Source organism: Xenopus tropicalis, chromosome 3, assembly GCF_000004195.4.
Source record: "Xenopus tropicalis strain Nigerian chromosome 3, UCB_Xtro_10.0, whole genome shotgun sequence".
Taxonomy (NCBI): Eukaryota; Metazoa; Chordata; class Amphibia; order Anura; family Pipidae; genus Xenopus; species Xenopus tropicalis.
In genome coordinates this window covers 143,799,700-143,820,939 of record NC_030679.2, presented here as the reverse complement: position 1 = coordinate 143,820,939, position 21,240 = coordinate 143,799,700, and the positions used below count along the sequence as shown (strand labels likewise).

General features: G+C 50.7%; 1 protein-coding gene across 1 annotated transcript; it reads right to left on the bottom strand.

Moving 5' to 3' along the window:
- Positions 1-437: 437 nt before the first annotated feature.
- LOC100493299 (transmembrane 4 L6 family member 5-like) lies at positions 438-21,064 on the bottom strand. The gene is made up of 6 exons (XM_002941237.5): positions 20,942-21,064; positions 9,963-10,253; positions 9,508-9,576; positions 7,234-7,400; positions 1,700-1,890; positions 438-766 (listed from the first exon to the last, which is right to left on the bottom strand). The coding sequence occupies exons 2-5, from the start codon at positions 10,143-10,145 to the stop codon at positions 1,701-1,703; spliced, it is 609 nt and encodes a 202-aa protein (XP_002941283.1). The 5' UTR covers positions 10,146-10,253; positions 20,942-21,064; the 3' UTR covers positions 438-766; position 1,700.
- Between the last annotated feature and the right edge of the window lie 176 nt (positions 21,065-21,240).

Sequence of the window (21,240 nt, the reverse complement as noted above, 5' to 3'; positions counted from 1 at the left end):
CATCATAGCCCTGCCCCTCTGCCTCATTGCCCTGCCCCTCTGCCTCATTGCCCTGCCCCTCTGCCTCATAGCCCTGCCCCTCTGCATCATAGCCCTGCCCCTCTGCCTCATTGCCCTGCCCATTTTTCTGTCCTCGACCTACGTCGACGGCTGGTAATGAGCCACAAAATGGTGGCAACCCTGGTTAGTTTACATATCTAAGTTGTGGAGATGGGGTAAGCCGGGGGTTCCCAAACTGGGGGGGTGCTAACCCTGGGGTGTTGGGGCAGCTTGACTTGAATGCCATTTAGGGTACAATTTGAGTAGAATGCTTATTTGCTTTCTTAGATACCCCTGAAACCCCAGCTTGAAGGTCTAGTAGGGTCATTTGGGGGTACAAATGGTCCAATGAGGAAACAAGGGCGAATCAGTGACACTCTTACAAGAACATGGTTGTATTTGGTTAACTGAGAAACATATATTTTTATTGAGAAACATATATTTACATTCATTATAAATACAAATGATATGTACACCGGTGCAAAGCTCCCAGCATCCCTCACATGGGAGACGTATTGAGCGGCTTCGTCTGAGGGGGGCACCCTTTCATTCTGCCTACGTACATCTACATCCGGGATTTACAGTAGGGAGTAATGCTCCTACCCCTGGCAATGCCAAGCCCGCTGGCGGGTCAGACCATGAGGGCAGGGGAGACTCTCAAAGGAACCAGCCTCTGGAGGAGACAACTGCGGACAGAGGGGATTGTGGGGGAGTGGGACATGGCAATCTGAGGAGAAAAAAACATGAAACAATAGGATTATAATCTCATACAATAACTGGACAATATGCATAAACATAAGCCCTCCTTGCAGGTAGTGCCCCGGCTGGAATGGAACTCAGGGCCCCAGTGCTGCAAGGCTGCTCCCTCAGCCCCCATGTGGCCATTGTGTGTAATTACTGTGTGTGTATAGACAGAAGAAGGGGATATTCCCTGTGGGTGTGGCCAGTGTGTATAGACAGAAAAAGGGGATATTCCCTGTGGGTGTGGCCAGTGTGTATAGACAGAAAAAGGGGATATTCCCTGTGGGTGTGGCCAGTGTGTATAGACAGAAAAAGGGGATATTCCGTGTGGGTGTGGCCAGTGTGTATAGACAGTAGAAGGGGATATTTCGTGTGGGTGTGGCCAGTGTGTATAGACAGTAGAAGGGGATATTCCGTGTGGGTGTGGCCAGTGTGTATATACAGTAGAAGGGGATATTCCGTGTGGGTGTGGCCAGTGTGTATATACAGTAGAAGGGGATATTCCCTGTGGGTGTGGCCAGTGTGTATATACAGTAGAAGGGGATATTCTGTGTGGGTGTGGCCAGTGTGTATATACAATAGAAGGGGATATTCCCTGTGGGTGTGGCCAGTGTGTATATACAGTAGAAGGGGATTTCCCCTGTGGGTGTGGCCAGTGTGTATATACAGTAGAAGGGGATTTCCCCTGTGGGTGTGGCCAGTGTGTATATACAGTAGAAGGGGATTTCCCCTGTGGGTGTGGCCAGTGTAAGGCAGGGATTGGATAAAACTGTGCATATGTTTAATCACAGGCATATTTTCAATAAGGCCAAACCTGACTGCCAACTAAGGAGATTATCTGTAGTGTGTGTGTGTATGGGCCACCATTAGCCCCCCCCAAGCAACCAACTCACCCCCTGCCCGTGTGTTTAACACTCACCTCAGTTCTTTTTCTGGCAGGTCCCACAGATACAGCCGGCCAGGCCGTTTATGACCTGAATAACACACAGAATGACTTCTACCCCGCTGGCAGCCAGGATGATGGAGAAGAGAGTAATGTTGTATGGGGCCACGTGGTCTGGCTTCTCACAGAAATACCACTGGTCCTTATTGAACAGGTAACTCTCATTACTGCAGGGAACAGAATAGGCACAGTGAGAATTGGATCCCACTCACACACAGGAGTACAGGCTGGGAGGGGATAGGTTGGGATTATAGGCTGGGGGGGGATAGGTTGGGATTATAGGCTGGGGGGTGATAGGTTGGGATTATAGGCTGGGGGGGATAGGTTGGGATTATAGGCTGGGAGGGATAGGTTGGGATTATAGGCTGGGGGGGGATAGGTTGGGATTATAGGCTGGGGGGGGGATAGGTTGGTATTATAGGCTGGGGAGGGATAGGTTGGGATTATAGGCTGGGAGGGATAGGTTGGGATTATAGGCTGGGGGGGGATAGGTTGGGATTATAGGCTGGGGGGGATAGGTTGGTATTATAGGCTGGGGGGGATAGGTTGGTATTATAGGCTGGGGGGGGATAGGTTGGTATTATAGGCTGGGGAGGGATAGGTTGGGATTATAGGCTGGGGGGGGATAGGTTGGTATTATAGGCTGGGGGGGATAGGTTGGGATTATAGGCTGGGGGGGGATAGGTTGGGATTATAGGCTGGGGAGGGATAGGTTGGTATTATAGGCTGGGGAGGGATAGGTTGGGATTATAGGCTGGGGGGGGATAGGTTTGGGATTATAGGCTGGGAGGGATAGGTTGGGATTATAGGCTGGGAGGGATAGGTTGGTATTATAGGCTGGGGGGGGATAGGTTGGGATTATAGGCTGGGGGGGATAGGTTGGGATTATAGGCTGGGGGGGGATAGGTTGGTATTATAGGCTGGGGGGGGATAGGTTGGTATTATAGGCTGGGAGGGGATAGGTTGGGATTATAGGCTGGGGGGGGATAGGTTGGGATTATAGGCTGGGGGGGATAGGTTGGTATTATAGGCTGGGGGGGGATAGGTTGGTATTATAGGCTGGGGAGGGATAGGTTGGGATTATAGGCTGGGGGGGGATAGGTTGGGATTATAGGCTGGGAGGGATAGGTTGGGATTATAGGCTGGGAGGGATAGGTTGGTATTATAGGCTGGGGGGGGATAGGTTGGTATTATAGGCTGGGGGGGGATAGGTTGGGATTATAGGCTGGGAGGGATAGGTTGGGATTATAGGCTGGGAGGGATAGGTTGGTATTATAGGCTGGGGGGGGATAGGTTGGTATTATAGGCTGGGGGGGGATAGGTTGGTATTATAGGCTGGGGGGGATAGGTTGGGATTATAGGCTGGGGGGGATAGGTTGGGATTATAGGCTGGGGGGGGATAGGTTGGTATTATAGGCTGGGGGGGATAGGTTGGTATTATAGGCTGGGAGGGGATAGGTTGGGATTATAGGCTGGGGGGGGATAGGTTGGGATTATAGGCTGGGGGGGGATAGGTTGGTATTATAGGCTGGGGGGGGATAGGTTGGTATTATAGGCTGGGAGGGATAGGTTGGGATTATAGGCTGGGGGGGATAGGTTGGTATTATAGGCTGGGGGGGGATAGGTTGGGATTATAGGCTGGGGGGGATAGGTTGGGATTATAGGCTGGGGGGGATAGGTTGGGATTATAGGCTGGGGGGGATAGGTTGGGATTATAGGCTGGGAGGGATAGGTTGGGATTATAGGCTGGGAGGGATAGGTTGGTATTATAGGCTGGGGGGGGATAGGTTGGTATTATAGGCTGGGGGGGATAGGTTGGGATTATAGGCTGGGAGGGATAGGTTGGTATTATAGGCTGGGGGGGGATAGGTTGGGATTATAGGCTGGGAGGGATAGGTTGGGATTATAGGCTGGGGGGGGATAGGTTGGGATTATAGGCTGGGGGGGGATAGGTTGGGATTATAGGCTGGGAGGGATAGGTTGGTATTATAGGCTGGGGGGGATAGGTTGGGATTATAGGCTGGGAGGGATAGGTTGGTATTATAGGCTGGGAGGGATAGGTTGGGATTATAGGCTGGGAGGGGATAGGTTGGGATTATAGGCTGGGGGGGATAGGTTGGATTATAGGCTGGGGAGGGGATAGGTTGGGATTATAGGCTGGGAGGGATAGGTTGGTATTATAGGCTGGGGGGGGATAGGTTGGTATTATAGGCTGGGGGGGGATAGGTTGGGATTATAGGCTGGGAGGGATAGGTTGGTATTATAGGCTGGGGGGGATAGGTTGGGATTATAGGCTGGGAGGGATAGGTTGGGATTATAGGCTGGGGGGGATAGGTTGGGATTATAGGCTGGGGGGGGATAGGTTGGGATTATAGGCTGGGGAGGGATAGGTTGGGATTATAGGCTGGGAGGGATAGGTTGGGATTATAGGCTGGGAGGGATAGGTTGGGATTATAGGCTGGGAGGGATAGGTTGGGATTATAGGCTGGGAGGGATAGGTTGGGATTATAGGCTGGGAGGGATAGGTTGGGATTATAGGCTGGGAGGGATAGGTTGGGATTATAGGCTGGGGGGGGATAGGTTGGGATTATAGGCTGGGGAGGGATAGGTTGGGATTATAGGCTGGGAGGGATAGGTTGGGATTATAGGCTGGGGGGGGATAGGTTGGTATTATAGGCTGGGAGGGATAGGTTGGGATTATAGGCTGGGGGGGGATAGGTTGGGATTATAGGCTGGGAGGGATAGGTTGGGATTATAGGCTGGGGGGGGATAGGTTGGGATTATAGGCTGGGAGGGATAGGTTGGGATTATAGGCTGGGAGGGATAGGTTGGGATTATAGGCTGGAGGGATAGGTTGGGATTATAGGCTGGGAGGGATAGGTTGGGAATTATAGGCTGGGAGGGATAGGTTGGTATTATAGGCTGGGGGGGGATAGGTTGGGATTATAGGCTGGGAGGGATAGGTTGGTATTATAGGCTGGGGGGGGATAGGTTGGGATTATAGGCTGGGGGGGGATAGGTTGGGATTATAGGCTGGGAGGGATAGGTTGGGATTATAGGCTGGGAGGGATAGGTTGGGATTATAGGCTGGGAGGGATAGGTTGGGATTATAGGCTGGGGGGGGATAGGTTGGGATTATAGGATGGGAGGGATAGGTTGGGATTATAGGCTGGGAGGGATAGGTTGGGATTATAGGCTGGGAGGGATAGGTTGGGATTATAGGCTGGGGGGGGATAGGTTGGGATTATAGGCTGGGGAGGGATAGGTTGGGATTATAGGCTGGGAGGGATAGGTTGGGATTATAGCTGGGGGGGATAGGTTGGGATTATAGGCTGGGAGGGATAGGTTGGGATTATAGGCTGGGGGGGGATAGGTTGGGATTATAGGCTGGGGGGGGATAGGTTGGTATTATAGGCTGGGGGGGGATAGGTTGTATTATAGGCTGGGAGGGGATAGGTTGGTATTATAGGCTGGGGGGGATAGGTTGGTATTATAGGCTGGGGGGGATAGGTTGGTATTATAGGCTGGGGGGATAGGTTGGTATTATAGGCTGGGGGGGATAGGTTGGTATTATAGGCTGGGGGGGATAGGTTGGTATTATAGGCTGGGGGGATAGGTTGGTATTATAGGCTGGGAGGGGATAGGTTGGGATTATAGGCTGGGGGGGGATAGGTTGGGATTATAGGCTGGGGGGAGGTGGATATAGGCTGGGAGGGATAGGTGATTATAGGCTGGGGGGGATAGGTTGGGATTATAGGCTGGGAGGGATAGGTTGGGATTATAGGCTGGGGGGGGATAGGTTGGGATTATAGGCTGGGGGGGGATAGGTTGGATTATAGGCTGGGGAGGGATAGGTTGGGATTATAGGCTGGGAGGGATAGGTTGGGATTATAGGGCTGGGGAGGGATAGGTTGGGATTATAGGCTGGGAGGATAGGTTGGGATTATAGGCTGGGAGGGATAGGTTGGGATTATAGGCTGGGAGGGATAGGTTGGGATTATAGGCTGGGAGGGATAGGTTGGGATTATAGGCTGGGGGGGGATAGGTTGGGATTATAGGCTGGGGAGGGATAGGTTGGGATTATAGGCTGGGAGGGATAGGTTGGGATTATAGGCTGGCGGATAGGTTGGTATTATAGGCTGGGAGGGATAGGTTGGGATTATAGGCTGGGGGGGATAGGTTGGGATTATAGGCTGGGAGGGATAGGTTGGGATTATAGGCTGGGGGGGGATAGGTTGGGATTATAGGCTGGGAGGGATAGGTTGGGATTATAGGCTGGGAGGGATAGGTTGGGATTATAGGCTGGGAGGGATAGGTTGGGATTATAGGCTGGGAGGGATAGGTTGGGATTATAGGCTGGGAGGATAGGTTGGTATTATAGGCTGGGGGGGATAGGTTGGATTATAGGCTGGGAGGGATAGGTTGGTATTATAGGCTGGGGGGATAGGTTGGGATTATAGGCTGGGGGGATAGGTTGGGATTATAGGCTGGGGATAGTTGGGATTATAGGCGGGGATAGGTTGGGATTATAGGTGGATAGGTTGGGATTATAGGCTGGGGGGGATAGGTTGGGATTATAGGCTGGGAGGGATAGGTTGGGATTATAGGCTGGGGAGGATAGGTTGGGATTATAGGCTGGGAGGGATAGGTTGGGGATTATAGGCTGGGAGGGCATAGGTTGGGGATTATAGGCTGGGGGGGATAGGTTGGATTATAGGCTGGGGGGGGATAGGTTGGGATTATAGGCTGGGGGGGGATAGGTTGGTATTATAGGCTGGGGGGGATAGGTTGGTATTATTAGGCTGGGGGGGATAGGTTGGTATTATAGGCTGGGGGGGATAGGTTGGTATTATAGGCTGGGGGGGATAGGTTGGTATTATAGGCTGGGGGGGATAGGTTGGGATTATAGGGCTGGGGGGGGATAGGTTGGTATTATAGGCTGGGGGGGATAGGTTGGTATTATAGGCTGGGGGGGATAGGTTGGTATTATAGGCTGGGGGGGATAGGTTGGTATTATAGGCTGGGGGGGATAGGTTGGTATTATAGGCTGGGGGGGATAGGTTGGTATTATAGGCTGGGGGGGGATAGGTTGGTATTATAGGCTGGGGGGGGATAGGTTGGTATTATAGGCTGGGGGGGATAGGTTGGTATTATAGGCTGGGGGGGATAGGTTGGTATTATAGGCTGGGGGGGATAGGTTGGTATTATAGGCTGGGGGGGGGATTAGGTTGGGGTAGGTTTATAGGCTGGGGGGGATAGGTTGGTATTATAGGCTGGGGGGATAGGTTGGGATTATAGGCTGGGGGGGATAGGTTGGTATTATAGGCTGGGGGGGGATAGGTTGGTATTATAGGCTGGGGGGGATAGGTTGGTATTATAGGCTGGGGGAAAGCACACACTGCATGCAGATACATGGGGAGCTTTAGGGGACTCGATCATCACAAAGCCTGTATGTGTAACTGCGAGTAACGCACAACGGGTATTAGATTAATCTTTGGGAATGAAATTACCTGAATTTTTCAAGGTTATCTTTGAAGGGCTGGCCCCAAGTCAGATTTCCACTTTTGGGATCCGGGTACTCACAGACTGGCCCATACACCATTCCTAGGGCCGACACTGCCAGGGCGTATACGGCTCCCACCAACCCAATAACAGCAAAGATGATGGACAGGAACATCTGCGGGAGACAAAGGGTTACATGATTACACAGCTCCGACCCCAAGGGGCAGGGTATTCTCCTCCGTAGGAGATCTGCCATTTTGTAATCTAACCCAGGAGCCTTCAACTCCCAGACACCCCAGTCTGTCTCCAGAATTCCATCAGTACCAGAGTGGGACAGCCACTTAGGAACCCATGAGTACCAGAGTGGGACATCCTCCTAGGAAACCATGAGCACCAGAATGGAACATCCTACTGGGAACCCATGAGTACCAGTGTGGGACAGCCCCTTAGGAACCCATGAGCACCAGTGTGGAACATCCTACTAGGAACCCATGAGCACCAGATTGGAACATCCTACTGGGAACCCATGAGCACCAGATTGGAACATCCTACTGGGAACCCATGAGCACCATATTGGAACATCCTACTGGGAACCGATGAGTACCAGAGTGGAACATCCTACAAGGAACCCATGAGTACCAGATTGGAACATCCTACTGGGAACCCATGAGTACCAGAGTGGGACAGCTCCTTAGGAACCAATGAGTACCAGAGTGGAACATCCTACTAGGAACCCATGAGTACCAGAGTGGAACATTCTACTAGGAACCCATGAACACTAGTGTGGGACAGCCCCTTAGGAACCCATGAGCACCAGAGTGGGACAGCCCCTTAGGAACCCATGAGCACCAGAGTGGGACAGCCCCTTAGGAACCCATAAACACCAGTGGGACATCCCTTAGGAACCCATGAGCACCAGTGGGACAGCCCCTTAGGAACTAATAAGCACCAGAGTGGGACAACCCCCTAGGAACCAATGAGCACCAGAATGGGATAGCCCCCAAGGAACCAATGAGCACCAGAATGGGACAGCCCCCTAAGAACTCATGAGCACCAGAATGGGACAGCCCCCTAGGAACCCATGAGCACCAGAGTGGGACAGCCCCCTAGGAACCCATGAGCACCAGAGTGGGACAGCCCCTTAGGAACCCATGAGCACCAGAGTGGGACAGCCCCTTAGGAACCCATGAGCACCAGAGTGGGACAGCCCCTTAGGAACCCATGAGCACCAGAGTGGGACAGCCCCTTAGGAACCCATGAGCACCAGTGTGGGACAGCCCCTTAGGAACCCATGAGCACCAGAGTGGGACAGCCCCTTAGGAACCCATGAGCACCAGAGTGGGACAGCCCCTTAGGAACCCATGAGCACCAGAGTGGGACAGCCCCTTAGGAACCCATGAGCACCAGAGTGGGACAGCCCCTTAGGAACCCATGAGCACCAGAGTGGGACAGCCCCCTAGGAACCCATGAGCTTCAGTGTGGAAGTGTGCCAGACAAAATAGCAATGTATTAAAGGAGAACTAAAGCTTAAAATGAATTATGGCTGCATTTTATACAGTAAACTTACTGTACCAGCCCAGAGGCACAGCAGCCCTATATCAGTAATGATCCAGGCCTTCATAGTAGTGATGTGTGGGCCGGCCCACAACCCATGGGTCAGGCAACATCAAAAGCGGGTTGTGGATAGGTGCGGGTAGAGCCCTTCCGCCTACCTCTCCACCCACAACCCAACTGATCCCCACTTCCGGGTCTGACGGCATCTATTTATAGGTCCTTGCCTGCCATAAACCGCCCCCTCTGTGATGTCATAGGCAGGGCGGGTTCAGGTCTATAAATAGACACAAAGCGACGGGCCGGGTTGGGTGTGCGGGTGGAGAAGGGGCAGGTTAGGGTTCATAGGTGTCCTCAGCAGCTCCCCATCATGGATCTGGTTAGACCATATTTTGTGTGTCAATGGCACTGAACATGCTCAGTGCGCTCTAGGCTGTTGCTGAGATGCTAAGCTTAAAAGTCATGGGGAATAATGAGACCATTAGAAAAACATGAGCCGGTGCCCCTCTACAGTCCCTGTAGAACAGGTAGTAGCCTCAGATGTGCAACCATAGAAGCCCTGTGTGACTGGAGTTGTGCAGAGGCACGGATAGATATTATATATATATATATATATAGTAATATAGCAGCCCAGGTTGATAAAAGGCATTCCCATGAGTTAATAATTGCTGTGTTGCTTTCAGCTGATCCACAACAGAACCATATATATATTTATAAAAATAGTCGCTCACCCCACAGCGATTATTGCAGCAGTTTTCCTTTTGTCCCGTGGACAGAATGTGAATGGCAGGAATCAGAACCTACAGGAAGAGAAGGAGAGAGGGGGTTAATGATTAGAAAAGCAGTCATCCTGGTTGGCGAGGTTGGCGGCAGAGTGACTACCAGGCTACAGTATTGTAGATAGACCTCTTAGAACTGCCCTGGCCACCAGTTGGACAGCCCCAGACTATGGTATCATTGCCGTCAATGTTTCAGGCGCTTATATAGCCCAATGCCCAGTCTGCGCCTTTCTACCTTATGGCACGGGACAGACACCCAAAGGTCGGTCATAGTCTACTTTATACAAATTGAAAAAGTAAACTCCCTCTTTACTAAGAGGAAAATTCAGGTCTAGAGAAAGACATTCCAGACGTTGGAAGAAGATGTAAAGATTCCAGAACCAAGACAAGAAAAGGTCTGAACTCACCAAGAAGCCCCCTCCAATGACTCCCCCCAGGTAAAGAACCTCAGGGGTCATCTGTTGGCTTGCATCTTGAATTGGATCAATACTGAGTCCTGGGAAGAGGAGGAAGAGGTTGGCGATGATGCAGATGATGGAGAAGGGGAAGAGGGAGATCCCGACGACCTTGGAACACTTGCCGGTACACATGGTGGCAGAAGAATGGGCACGGAATGGTACCGGACCTGTGTCTCCTGGGTATTTATAGCCAGACCTATCCCTGCAGATAAGATAAGGGGATGCTGGAGTTTGGACTTTCTGTAGATAGAGAGATAGTGAGGATGACGTTAATTCACATGACTCTGAGCCAAACACAGCCCGGCACGGCTACCTGCTCATCCCCACCCCGACACAATAACACAGTATCTCACACAGGCGCACAATCCTTCCATGCAACATATATACCCATAACATCTATTTTTATTGCTTATTCACAAAAAACTATCACCTATACCTGCAGGGTTCCTTGGCTGCTAATTGGCTAATATGACAGAATTGACTTATCAGAATTATTACACACACTAGCATAGGGCCTAGAACAGTGTCTAGGAGGACATAGCCTAAAAGCCAGTTCGGGTGAGACTTGGGGAGAATGTCTATTTGCTCTTCTTGATACCTCTGAAAGCCCAATTAAAAGGCCAGTTAGGGTGAGATTTTGGGGGGTTAATGCCTATTTGCTCTCCTAGATATCCCTGAAACTGAGCTTGACGACCAGTTAGGGTGAGATTTGGGGAGAATGCCTATTGGCTCTCCTAGATATCCCTGAAAATGAGCTTGAGGACCAGTTAGGATGAGATTTCGGGATAATTCCTATTTCCTTTCCTAGATATCCCTGAAACTAAGCTTGAAGACCAGTTAGGATGAGATTTCGGGAGAATGTCTATTTCCTTCCGTAGATATCCCTGAAACTGAGCTTGAAGACCAATGAGGATGAGATTTCTGGAGAATGACTATTTGCTCTCCTAGATATTCCTCAAACTGAGCTTGAAGACCAGTTAGGGTGAGATTTGGGAAGAATGCCTATTTGCTCTCCTAGATATCCCTGAAACTGAGCTTGAAGGCCAGTTAGGGTGAGATTTGGGGAGAATTCCTATTTGCTCTCCTAGATATCCCTGAAACTGAGCTTGAAGTCAAGTTAGGGTGAGATTTGGGGAGAATGCCTATTTGCTCCCCTAGATATCCCTGAAACTGAGCTTGAAGGCCAGTTAGGGTGAGATTTGGGGAGAATGCCTATTTGCTCTCCTAGATATTCCTGAAACTGAGCTTGAAGGCCAGTTAGGGTGAGATTTGGGGAGAATGCCTATTTGCTCTCCTAGATATCCCTGAAACTGAGCTTGAAGACCAGTTAGGATGAGATTTTGGGAGAATTCCTACTTCCTTTCCTACATATCCATAAAATTGAGCTTGAAGGCCAGTTAGGGTGAGATTTGGGGAGCCTATGAATAAGTGCTCCTAACGCACGAAACGCGTCAGGCACTCTTTGTTTTTAAACATGCTGAAATAAAGTTCGGATTTTAAACGGATCCCTGGTGTCCGAAAGGTGCTTGATGTCCTTTTTCTACTGTGAGATTTGGGGAGAATGCCTATTTGCTCTCCTAGATATCCCTGAAACTGAGCTTGAAGACCAGTTAGGATGAGATCTTGGGAGAATTCCTACTTCCTTTCCTATATATCCATGAAATTGAGCTTGAAGGCCAGTTATGGTGCAATTTGGGGAGAATACCTTTTTGGTTTTCTAGATATCGTGAAATAGAACTTGAAGGCTAGTTAGGGTAAGATTTAGGAAGAATGTCTACTTGCTCTCCTAGATACTCCTGAAAGCCCAGCTTCAAGGCTAGTTAGGGTGAGATTTGGGAAGAATGTCTATTTGCTCTCCTAGATACCTCTGAAAGCCCAGCTTCAAGACTAGTTAGGGTGAGATTTGGGAAGAATGTCTATTTGCTCTCCTAGATACCTCTGAAAGCCCAGCTTCAAGGCTAGTTAGGGTGAGATCTGGGGAGAATGTCTATATGCTCCTAGATACCTCTGAAAGCCCAGCTTCAAGGCTAGTTAGGGTGAGATTTGGGAAGAATGTCTATTTGCTCTCCTAGATACCTCCAAAAGCCCAGCTTCAAGGCTAGTTAGGGTGAGATCTGGGGAGAATGTCTATATGCTCTCCTAGATACCTCTGAAAGCCCAGCTTCAAGACTAGTTAGGGTGAGATTTGGGAAGAATGTCTATTTGCTCTCCTAGATACCTCCAAAAACCCAGCTTCAAGGCTAGTTAGGGTGAGATTTGGGAAGAATGTCTATTTGCTCTCCTAGATACCTCCAAATGCCCAGCTTCAAGGCTAGTTAGGGTGAGATTTGGGAAGAATGTCTATTTGCTCTCCTAGATACCTCTAAAAGCCCAGCTTCAAGGCTAGTTAGGGTGAGATTTGGGAAGAATGTCTATTTGCTCTCCTAGATACCTCCAAAAGCCCAGCTTCAAGGCTAGTTAGGGTGAGATTTGCGGAGAATGTCTATTTGCTCTCCTAGATACCTCCAAATGCCCAGCTTCTAGGCTAGTTAGGGTGAGATTTGGGAAGAATGTCTATTTGTTTTCCTAGATACCTCCAAAAGCCCAGCTTCAAGGCTAGTTAGGGTGAGATTTGGGAAGAATGTCTATTTGTTCTCCTAGATACCTCCAAAAGCCCAGCTTCAAGGCTAGTTAGGGTGAAATTTTGGGAGAATGTCTATTTGCTCTCCTAGATACCTGCAAATGCCCAGCTTCTAGGCTAGTTAGGGTGAGATTTGGGAAGAATGTCTATTTGCTCTCCTAGATACCTCTGAAAGCCCAGCTTCATGGCCAGTTATGGTGAGATTTGGGGAGAATGTCTATTTGCTCTCCTAGATACCTCCAAATGCCCAACTTCAAAGCTAGTTAGGGTGAGATTTGGGGAGAATGTCTATTTGCTCTCATAGATACCTTTAAAAGCCCAGCTTCAAGGCCAGTTAGAGTAAGATCTGGGGAGAATGTCTATTTGTAGATACCCCTGAAAGCCCAGCTTGAAGGTCAACTAGGGTGAGATTCTGAAAGGAAACTTATCGGTTAGCCTACATATTCTTGGAACTAAGGCTGAATGGCTGATACACCAATGTTTTTTCCTACATCTGTGACCTTGTCATAGCTAAGGTTGGATTTGCAAATAAGAAGTCCAACAACCACTGGTATAGAATTCTAGGGACCTTATGCGTGTTCCTATCAGCTTCCTACCACAATGTCATCTGGCCTGGTCAGCTGTGGGATGTGACCTGTTTAGCCAGGGGATCCCGCCTCAGGGATAAGTGATGTGCAGGTTGAGGAAAACTTGACCCACTCCCAACCCCAAGCTGCACACTCCCGACCCAAACCCTATCTGACCCAGCTTCTCCTCTCCTATAAATCTGGAAGCACAAGGCGGCAGTTTAAGGTTGTGGGTGGGGAGAGAATGCAGAAGAGCTAAACCCATGACCCGCAAATGATGTGCTGAGATCGGGCTGAACCCTCCCGACCCGTGGGGTATCGGGCCAGCCAGGACATCACTATGGGAGATGCTGGTAGCCCCAGGGGACATCTAGGAAAGAAGAAGGTGCCTGTATTTGGCTCCCACAGATAGGTAAGCTATAAAGCACAACCTGCAGCCTCTGGAGACTTCCAGGAGAGCAAGATGGGAGTTGGACCATTGAACTTGGCAAGGAGACCTAGAGCTCCATCGCTAGGTAGTCAGACCGACCGGCTACGTGCTAAGCTGCCATTGCACAGGAGGCCACTGAACTGAACCAATAACTGAAGCCAATACATATCCTAATTGTAGTCATCTGTTGGCACCATCACACCCCAAATTGAAGCCCTGGGGGCACCATGAAGTTAAGTAGCAGTCTCTCCCACCATTACCCAGATGGCTGTAGTAGGGGCCCTGTGAATGCTGAAGTATAACCCTGCCTCAGTAAGTGCCAGGAAAGGGTTACGCTGGTTTCGCTACATTAAAATCAATAAGGTACATCGATGATATAAGTGCCCGGAGCCATCGCGGGGGAGGCGGCCTGACTGCACAATACTGATCTCCACCAACTCCAGACAATATCACCCCATGCCAATCCCAGTTCCGAGCCTCTTCATCTAAATCCTTTATGTTTGGGTCCAACTGGATCCAACCCTTTAGGTCAGGTGACCTCAAACAAAATGTGGCATAAGTTCTTTTATTCGGAGTCCTATTATTCAGACAACACCATCCCTTGATTAAATACTGAGAATATCCCTGGGCGGAGCCCTCCTTCCATGTTTGCTCAGAGATAACCTGTTTATATAAAGGTGGCCATTGAGCAAATACTGAGTGTTTGCTGTATATTTAACCAGCGCTGGTTATGATAGCGGCCAGATTGGGTGACTAATAGATCTACCCCCCGTCTGCGCTGCTGGATTCTGGTTGGGGGCAATAGCCTAGAATACCTATTTATGGGGCAAATTCTCTTTGCACTGAATACACAGGTATCTGTTCCCAGTTATCTAACCAGGAAGCCACTGCCGGGTTTTTATGCCGCAGATAAGGCTCAATCGTTGGTATATAAAAACCTAATATAATGGGGGGAGTGGGCCAAGTGTCAGTGCAGCAGCCAATCAGAACGTTTTATGATTTCACCCTCAGACATTTGGACCTACCCGCCCCCCCCCCCTCCAGGTCGGTGCTGCATCATCATATCTGCTTTATCTTATTTCCGCCACTTTCCAGTATTCAGCCTGAGAAAACAGCACAGGGCTTATTTATAGGCTACGGCTGCACCCATGCAAATTTACTTGCGTCAGTACCTGCGCATTGATAATTGCACCAAACACTGTGTTTTTGGCCCCAAAAGGATGGGGGGGGGCGTAACACTGACCCCCTGTTACTTACTTTTCACTTACAGTGGGAGGCTGTAATGTTCATACAAAAACAAACCTTCTCTATCATTGGTCAGAATGGAAACTTACACAACATTTGAGGGGTTATTTAGCTATCATGGGGGGCTAAATGCTGTAGGGGTGGGTACTGTGACATCTACATGTCTTCTCCCTACCTTCCTTCACCAATACAATACTGACTAACACAGTCTACTATAGGCACCATCTCTCCCTACTATACCTGCTATCCCACAGCCCAAGTCCCTTCCCAGAGGCTATTATCCCCCCCACTGCTACTATAGGCACCATCTCTCCCTACTATACCTGCTATCCCACAGCCCCAGTCCCTTCCCAGAGGCTATTATCCCCCCACTGCTACTATAGGCACCATCTCTCCCTACTATACCTGCTATCCCACAGCCCCAGTCCCTTCCCAGAGGCTATTATCCCCCCACTGCTACTATAGGCACCATCTCTCCCTACTATACCTGCTATCCCACAGCCCCAGTCCCTTCCCAGAGGCTATTATCCCCCCACTGCTACTATAGGCACCATCTCTCCCTACTATACCTGCTATCCCCACAGCCCCAGTCCCTTCCCAGAGGCTATTATCCCCCACTGCTACTATAGGCACCATCTCTCCCTACTATACCTGCTATCCCACAGCCCCAGTCCCTTCCCAGAGGCTATTATCCCCCACTGCTACTATAGGCACCATCTCTCCCTACTATACCTGCTATCCCACAGCCCCAGTCCCTTCCCAGAGGCTATTACCCCCCACTGCTACTATAGGCACCATCTCTCCCTACTAACCTGCTATCCCACAGCCCCAGTCCCTTCCCAGAGGCTATTATTCCCCCACTGCTACTATAGGCACCATCTCTCCCTACTATACCTGCTATCCCACAGCCCCAGTCCCTTCCCAGAGGCTATTATCCCCCCACTGCTACTATAGGCACCATCTCTCCCTACTATACCTGCTATCCCACAGCCCCAGTCCCTTCCCAGAGGCTATTATCCCCCACTGCTACTATAGGCACCATCTCTCCCTACTATACCTGCTATCCCACAGCCCCAGTCCCTTCCCAGAGGCTATTATCCCCCCACTGCTACTATAGGCACCATCTCTCCCTACTATACCTGCTATCCACAGCCCCAGTCCCTTCCCAGAGGCTATTATCCCCACTGCTACTATAGGCACCATCTCTCCCTACTATAACCTGCTATCCCACAGCCCCAGTCCCTTCCCAGAGGCTATTATCCCCCCACTGCTACTATAGGCACCATCTCTCCCTACTATACCTGCTATCCCACAGCCCAGTCCCTTCCCAGAGGCTATTATCCCCCCACTGCTACTATAGGCACCATCTCTCCCTACTATACCTGCTATCCCACAGCCCCAGTCCCTTCCCAGAGGCTATTATCCCCACTGCTACTATAGGCACCATCTCTCCCTACTATACCTGCTATCCCACAGCCCCAGTCCCTTCCCAGAGGCTATTATCCCCCCACTGCTACTATAGGCACCATCTCTCCCTACTATACCTGCTATCCCACAGCCCAGTCCCTTCCCAGAGGCTATTATCCCCCACTGCTACTATAGGCACCATCTCTCCCTACTATACCTGCTATCCCACAGCCCCAGTCCCTTCCCAGAGGCTATTATCCCCCCACTGCTACTATAGGCACCATCTCTCCCTACTATACCTGCTATCCCACAGCCCCAGTCCCTTCCCAGAGGCTATTATCCCCCACTGCTACTATAGGCACCATCTCTCCCTACTATACCTGCTATCCCACAGCCCCAGTCCCTTCCCAGAGGCTATTATCCCCCACTGCTACTATAGGCACCATCTCTCCCTACTATACCTGCTATCCCACAGCCCCAGTCCCTTCCCAGAGGCTATTATCCCCCACTGCTACTATAGGCACCATCTCTCCCTACTATACCTGCTATCCCACAGCCCCAGTCCCTTCCCAGAGGCTATTATCCCCCCACTGCTACTATAGGCACCATCTCTCCCTACTATACCTGCTATCCCACAGCCCCAGTCCCTTCCCAGAGGCTATTATCCCCCACTGCTACTATAGGCACCATCTCTCCCTACTATACCTGCTATCCCACAGCCCCAGTCCCTTCCCAGAGGCTATTATCCCCCACTGCTACTATAGGCACCATCTCTCCCTACTATACCTGCTATCCCACAGCCCCAGTCCCTTCCCAGAGGCTATTATCCCCCACTGCTACTATAGGCACCATCTCTCCCTACTATACCTGCTATCCCACAGCCCCAGTCCCTTCCAGAGGCTATTATCCCCCACTGCTACTATAGGCACCATCTCTCCCTACTATACCTGCTATCCCACAGCCCCAGTCCCTTCCCAGAGGCTATTATCCCCCCACTGCTACTATAGGCACCATCTCTCCCTACTATACCTGCTATCCCACAGCCCCAGTCCCTTCCCAGAGGCTATTATCCCCCCACTGCTACTATAGGCACCATCTCTCCCTACTATACCTGCTATCCCACAGCCCCAGTCCCTTCCCAGAGGCTATTATCCCCCCACTGCTACTATAGGCACCATCTCTCCCTACTATACCTGCTATCCCACAGCCCCAGTCCCTTCCCAGAGGCTATTATCCCACTGCTACTATAGGCACCATCTCTCCCTACTATACCTGCTATCCCACAGCCCCAGTCCCTTCCCAGAGGCTATTATCCCCCCACTGCTACTATAGGCACCATCTCTCCCTACTATACCTGCTATCCCACAGCCCCAGTCCCTTCCCAGAGGCTATTATCCCCACTGCTACTATAGGCACCATCTCTCCCTACTATACCTGCTATCCCACAGCCCCAGTCCCTTCCCAGAGGCTATTATCCCCCCACTGCTACTATAGGCACCATCTCTCCCTACTATACCTGCTATCCCACAGCCCCAGTCCCTTCCCAGAGGCTATTATCCCCCACTGCTACTATAGGCACCATCTCTCCCTACTATACCTGCTATCCCACAGCCCCAGTCCCTTCCCAGAGGCTATTATCCCCCCACTGCTACTATAGGCACCATCTCTCCCTACTATACCTGCTATCCCACAGCCCCAGTCCCTTCCCAGAGGCTATTATCCCCCCACTGCTACTATAGGCACATCTCTCCCTACTATACCTGCTATCCCACAGCCCCAGTCCCTTCCCAGAGGCTATTATCCCCCCACTGCTACTATAGGCACCATCTCTCCCTACTATACCTGCTATCCCACAGCCCCAGTCCCTTCCCAGAGGCTATTATCCCCACTGCTACTATAGGCACCATCTCTCCCTACTATACCTGCTATCCCACAGCCCCAGTCCCTTCCCAGAGGCTATTATCCCCCCACTGCTACTATAGGCACCATCTCTCCCTACTATACCTGCTATCCCACAGCCCCAGTCCCTTCCCAGAGGCTATTATCCCCACTGCTACTATAGGCACCATCTCTCCCTACTATACCTGCTATCCCACAGCCCCAGTCCCTTCCCAGAGGCTATTATCCCCCCACTGCTACTATAGGCACCATCTCTCCCTACTATACCTGCTATCCCACAGCCCCAGTCCCTTCCCAGAGGCTATTATCCCCCCACTGCTACTATAGGCACCATCTCTCCCTACTATACCTGCTATCCCACAGCCCCAGTCCCTTCCCAGAGGCTATTATCCCCCCACTGCTACTATAGGCACCATCTCTCCCTACTATACCTGCTATCCCACAGCCCAGTCCCTTCCCAGAGGCTATTATCCCCCCACTGCTACTATAGGCACCATCTCTCCCTACTATACCTGCTATCCCACAGCCCCAGTCCCTTCCCAGAGGCTATTATCCCCCCACTGCTACTATAGGCACCATCTCTCCCTACTATACCTGCTATCCCACAGCCCCAGTCCCTTCCCAGAGGCTATTATCCCCCACTGCTACTATAGGCACCATCTCTCCCTACTATACCTGCTATCCCACAGCCCCAGTCCCTTCCCAGAGGCTATTATCCCCCCCACTGCTACTATAGGCACCATCTCTCCCTACTATACCTGCTATCCCACAGCCCCAGTCCCTTCCCAGAGGCTATTATCCCCCCACTGCTACTATAGGCACCATCTCTCCCTACTATACCTTGCTATCCCACAGCCCCAGTCCCTTCCCAGAGGCTATTATCCCCCACTGCTACTATAGGCACCATCTCTCCCTACTATACCTGCTATCCCACAGCCCCAGTCCCTTCCCCAGAGGCTATTATCCCCCACTGCTACTATAGGCACCATCTCTCCCTACTATACCTGCTATCCCACAGCCCCAGTCCCTTCCCAGAGGCTATTATCCCCCCACTGCTACTATAGGCACCATCTCTCCCTACTATACCTGCTATCCCACAGCCCCAGTCCCTTCCCAGAGGCTATTATCCCCCCACTGCTACTATAGGCACCATCTCTCCCTACTATACCTGCTATCCCACAGCCCCAGTCCCTTCCCAGAGGCTATTATCCCCCACTGCTACTATAGGCACCATCTCTCCCTACTATACCTGCTATCCCACAGCCCCAGTCCCTTCCCAGAGGCTATTATCCCCCCACTGCTACTATAGGCACCATCTCTCCCTACTATACCTGCTATCCCACAGCCCCAGTCCCTTCCCAGAGGCTATTATCCCCCCACTGCTACTATAGGCACCATCTCTCCCTACTATACCTGCTATCCCACAGCCCCAGTCCCTTCCCAGAGGCTATTATCCCCCCACTGCTACTATAGGCACCATCTCTCCCTACTATACCTGCTATCCCACAGCCCCAGTCCCTTCCCAGAGGCTATTATCCCCCCACTGCTACTATAGGCACCATCTCTCCCTACTATACCTGCTATCCCACAGCCCCAGTCCCTTCCCAGAGGCTATTATCCCCCCACTGCTACTATAGGCACCATCTCTCCCTACTATACCTGCTATCCCACAGCCCCAGTCCCTTCCCAGAGGCTATTATCCCCACTGCTACTATAGGCACCATCTCTCCCTACTATACCTGCTATCCCACAGCCCCAGTCCCTTCCCAGAGGCTATTATCCCACTGCTACTATAGGCACCATCTCTCCCTACTATACCTGCTATCCCACAGCCCCAGTCCCTTCCCAGAGGCTATTATCCCCCCACTGCTACTATAGGCACCATCTCTCCCTACTATACCTGCTATCCCACAGCCCCAGTCCCTTCCCAGAGGCTATTATCCCCCACTGCTACTATAGGCACCATCTCTCCCTACTATACCTGCTATCCCACAGCCCCAGTCCCTTCCCAGAGGCTATTATCCCCCCACTGCTACTATAGGCACCATCTCTCCCTACTATACCTGCTATCCCACAGCCCCAGTCCTTCCCAGAGGCTATTATCCCCCACTGCTACTATAGGCACCATCTCTCCCTACTATACCTGCTATCCCACAGCCCCAGTCCCTTCCCAGAGGCTATTATCCCCCCACTGCTACTATAGGCACCATCTCTCCCTACTATACCTGCTATCCCACAGCCCCAGTCCCTTCCCAGAGGCTATTATCCCCCCACTGCTACTATAGGCACCATCTCTACCTACTATACCTGCTACCTTTACAGTGAAAGGGAGACTATGGGTTCATATGTGCAGGGCCAGTACAGTACTTGCTGGAACACCCCCTAACCATAACCTGAACTGCAGGAAAGGCAGGAAGATAACTCTATTCTCACTGAATGTTTATGGCACAATATCGTTCCCCAGATCAGCAGAATGACTTAATATCACATAGAAAAAGGAAGGATTTGTCACAAGTTCCGTGAAAGTAAGTGACATCACTCACATAGTTGGTTCTTTAATAATTACTCAACATTCTTTTCTAAGCCATCAAAGTCTCATCTATTAATGTGCTACACAATCACACTGCACAACATACAATGCCGGTGGGGGGGGGGGGAGTTAGTATTTCTACACACACACACAATTAGTAGGGTCACTTTTTTCTGAAGCCAACACAGTGGGAGGAAACCCACCTGAATATGGGGGAAAATGGATCCTCACCTTAGAGTAGCAGTTTGCAAACTGAGGGGCTGGCTCCCCAATGGGGGCCTAGAGTAGTGACTGGGGGTACCCCACCTGAACAAATCACAAAATCAAAGATACATTTAATCAGAAAGGTTCTCAGATTATAGAACATACACTCAACTAAGATATAATTACCCCTTATTGGGGCAGAACAGCCCTATTGGGTTTATTTAATGGTTAAATGATTCCCTTTTCTCTGTAATAATAAAACAGTACCTGTACTTGATCCCAACTAAGATATAATTACCCCTTATTGGGGGCAGAACAGCCCTATT